The sequence below is a fragment of the Egretta garzetta genome, unplaced genomic scaffold (genome assembly GCF_000687185.1).
Source record: "Egretta garzetta isolate BGI_Z169 unplaced genomic scaffold, ASM68718v1 scaffold220, whole genome shotgun sequence".
In the NCBI taxonomy this organism is placed as follows: Eukaryota; Metazoa; Chordata; class Aves; order Pelecaniformes; family Ardeidae; genus Egretta; species Egretta garzetta.
The window spans coordinates 2280323-2283863 of NW_009258414.1; the positions used below are offsets into that span (position 1 = coordinate 2280323).

General features: G+C 55.5%; 1 protein-coding gene across 1 annotated transcript in view; it reads right to left on the bottom strand.

The window, feature by feature from the left end:
• TNMD (tenomodulin) overlaps nucleotides 1-3541 on the bottom strand; it is a 13845-nt gene that overhangs the window by 8541 nt on the left and 1763 nt on the right. Inside the window, exon 3 of the mRNA XM_009642987.1 lies at nucleotides 387-527. Within this exon, the coding sequence (XP_009641282.1) occupies nucleotides 387-527 (141 nt within the window). The remainder of the gene's footprint in view (nucleotides 1-386; nucleotides 528-3541) is intronic.

Genomic DNA, 3541 nt, shown 5'->3' on the forward strand with positions numbered 1-3541 from the left:
TTCCCTACAAATTTTAATTAGGTTTCAGAGAGAGCCTACAACATTGTCACGAGGTTTTAATGCTCTCCAGACAGACAAATGTACCGGGCTTGGATAGATTTATGATGATTGCGTTCCTTTGCAAGGGTAAATCCAATAACTAGGTCTTGCTTTTAAGATGTGTTTCATTGGAACTGAACCACGCCACTATTAAGTACTGGTGGAAGCTTATGTAGATACACATCTCCTTTCCTTTGAGAGGGTCTTTAGGGAGTCTGCGTATGGGCATTGCTCTCCCTCATCATCCCAGGTCTTGTTCCAGAGACCCAGTGGTGTCCTAAGGGATCTTCTTGGTCCTGCTGCAAGAGGGCAGGCAGCCTCCCGGGGACAAACCCTGCTACACTCACATTTTTGAAGTCATGGATCTCCAGGATTTCCTCGCTGCCATTCCCGCTCCTGAAGGTCTCTGTCCTGGCCAGGGGGTCAATCTCCATCACAATCTTCTTCTTCTCACCGTGGCTGAAGAACGTGTGCTCCATGTCGTAAACCTGTGAGGGACAAAACCACATGGGGGTTGGCTGAGCCCCCCACCCAATTTCGTGTGCTGGCCAGTGGGTGAGTGAGCTGAAGCTGGGCACCTGACCTCTGGTGTTGGGTACCCTGCCACGGGGCCGGCTGCTTCCCCGCTCCCTGGCTCTGAGCCAGTTTGTATGGCACAGGGAGAGGCAGCTCCTAGGCACCGGGGCTGGGAAGAAGGGCAGGATGGAGCCAGGCTGCGGGGGGACGACACGTGTGTTGAGCCTGGGAGAAGATGCTCATCCCACACTTGCACCAGAGCTTTGCCATGGCTCAGCCTTTGTTGGTGTTTTCTGTGGCATTAGCCTGCTTATGTCCCAGGCTGGATTGAAGTCCTGAGCCCAAGGGACCTTGCTTTCCCCTGTCGCTGTCTTTCTTGCTCCATCACTGTGTCCCTGTCTCACTTGCTCCATCACTGTGTCCCCGGCTCGCTTGCTCCACCACATCATCCCCAGCTTGCTTGCTCCATCTCTGCGCCTTCTGTTTTTCTTGGGAAGGCAGAAGTAAAAGCCTCTCTCTGCCTGGAGGAGATCAGGGATTGCCTGCGGATCAAAGACCTCCTCCAGGGCTGCTGAAGAGCTTCAGGGCGTAGCAGCCGGCTTCCCGGTGGCACTCATCCCCACAGGGAGCCGGGGGGAGCGGCGCCGGGGGGAGAAGCCCTCTCGTCCTCGCAGGTGCTCGCTGCACTCCGCCAGCCTGGCAGCCCTCCAGTCTCTGCGGATGCCTGACCCTTGAAGGATGAGTAGTGGCAGATGCTATTTGAAGCACAAAAATGATCCTGCTGGCGCGGCGAGAGCTGGCGAGCCCTGGGGAGCCTCGTTCCCCAAATCAAACAGTGTCATGCGGAAGCAAAGGGCTCGTGCAAAACCCCTCAAGTCCAGAGGGCAGGGGGCGTGATGGTGGCACGGGGACAGGAAAGCCCTGTTTGTCCCCTGGCGCAGCTGTGGAGCTGGGGAAGGAGTGCCCTGGCCCCGCAGCAACGCCCTGCTGAGGGGGCCAAACCCCCTTTCGCAGAGCCCTGGTTCTTGCACACCCCTCCCCAGCGGGGGGCTCAAAGCCCCTTAGCAATGTTTTCAGCATCAGCATCCCCCGTTCCGCAGCTGCTGGAGGAAGCCTGGGCACAGAAGCGGCCGTGCAGGCGGTGACGGCGGGTACCTTTGGCCCTGCTTAAAAGTTAGAAGAGCGATGGGCGCCTTGGCAGCCATGAGCAGCTCCTGCTAGTCAGCAGGAGGCTTTTATAAAGATATATGGCTGTCAGTGGATTTTACAGTACGGTAAAAATAGTCTGAAGCCTAAAATGGCTGGAAGGCCACCGGTTTTGACTGACAAAATGTGCACGGGGCTGTAAATCAGTTCTAGGAGGCGAGGATCCCGGGTGGCACCTTACCTTCCAGTGCCTCTCCATTTACAAAGAATTATTTTTGCCAGCGCAGTGGCCAGCTATCCCATTTGGGCTTGGCCAGCTCCGTGCTACTCGGAGAGCTGTGAGATGTTTTATAGGGCTAAAAATGACACTTGCTCGCGAATCGTTGAAGTATGTCCCCCTGCGAGGCCCTGATGAACCCCTCGTTAGCTGACTCATTGCCTTTGCTCACTGGCGCTGCCGGCCGGCGTGGATGCTGCTGTGCAGGGGGCAGTGCCGTGTCCAAGGCCACCCCTCAGAGGAACAAGTCTTCTTTAAGGATTTTTTCCATTCTCCGGTTGCGTGAAGGGAGCTCAAAGCGCTTTTTGTTCTTTGAAGAGTTGAATTCCCCTTGTTTTATATTTTTGCGCATTTGGGACTTCCAGCCTCCCTCGTCCTGCTTTTCCTGGAGGACTCCCGGGCCAGCTGGAGAAGCGCTGCCCCACGGCCGCAGAGGACGCGGTGATGCCGGATGCCGGGAGCATCAGCGCGCAGCTCCACCGCAGGGACGTCTTTGCTCTCCTGCGAACTTGTGCTTCGCTTGCCCACCCATCAGGTGCCCTGATGGGCTTTCAGAAATACTGATGGATGCCATCCTCCATCAGGCTGCGGGAGCCGAGGACCGGCGCCCTGGATAATCCTTCCGAGGCTGCGGCAATGGCTCCGTGCCACCGACTCAGAGAAAACCTCCCCTCCGGGGGTTAACAGCCTCTTCCCCCCGTGGCTGGCACGCACCCTGTTTTTCGAGGAACAGTAGAGACTTTATAACCGTCTTGGCAGGAGCCTGGAGGCACATATGGCTTTTATTGCTTTTTCTTTTATTTTGGGGGGTATTTATTTCTATTTGCTGATAAGAAGACAAAGTTTCTGGCGAGCGGGGTGCTTCCTCCACCCAGCGGGAGGGCAGCCCGGCCGGGCTAGCTTGGCTCCAGCGTGGGGCAGGGAGGAGAGAGGAGATGCCACCGTGGGAAAGAAGCCGCCTTGGCTGCACACGGGAATTTTGGAAGAGTTCTTGAGAGCCGGCAAAACTCACCAGGGTGCAAAGCGGGGCCTCTTGGATGAGCATGGAAACTCAAAGGTTGGGGAGCGATGGGGAGCACCAGGCAGGCTGTTGGCTTTCAAGGTTAAGCGATTTTCTTGGGGTATGGGACAAAAAAACCAAAAAGGGTTTTGGTAGAACTGCCAAGGTGCTGGGCAGCAGCGGGCAGAGGTGGGTGGGAGATGCGCAGCCCCGCTGCCGCCCCCAGCACGCTCAGCACTTACAGCAGCGTCCGTCTGGGGAGCTGGGAATAAACGAGCACAATCCAGTTAGCAGGAGCTCCTCCAAAAGCTAATCCGTCTCACCATCCCCTCGCATTGCAGACACATTAAAGTAAGAAATATAATCCATGACAATCAATCACCACTGCGTCCTGGCTTTCTCTCCTCTTTATGCGGTGGCATAATGACTTTTCCACCAGTTTCTGGCAAGATAATTGAAATGAAATGGAAAATATTTTCTTACTTGTCATAAAATTTGCTGCCGGTGAAATAAGAGTAACTTTAACTCTTCGTGGTGTAGCTCCCATCCCCTGTAATTGTCAG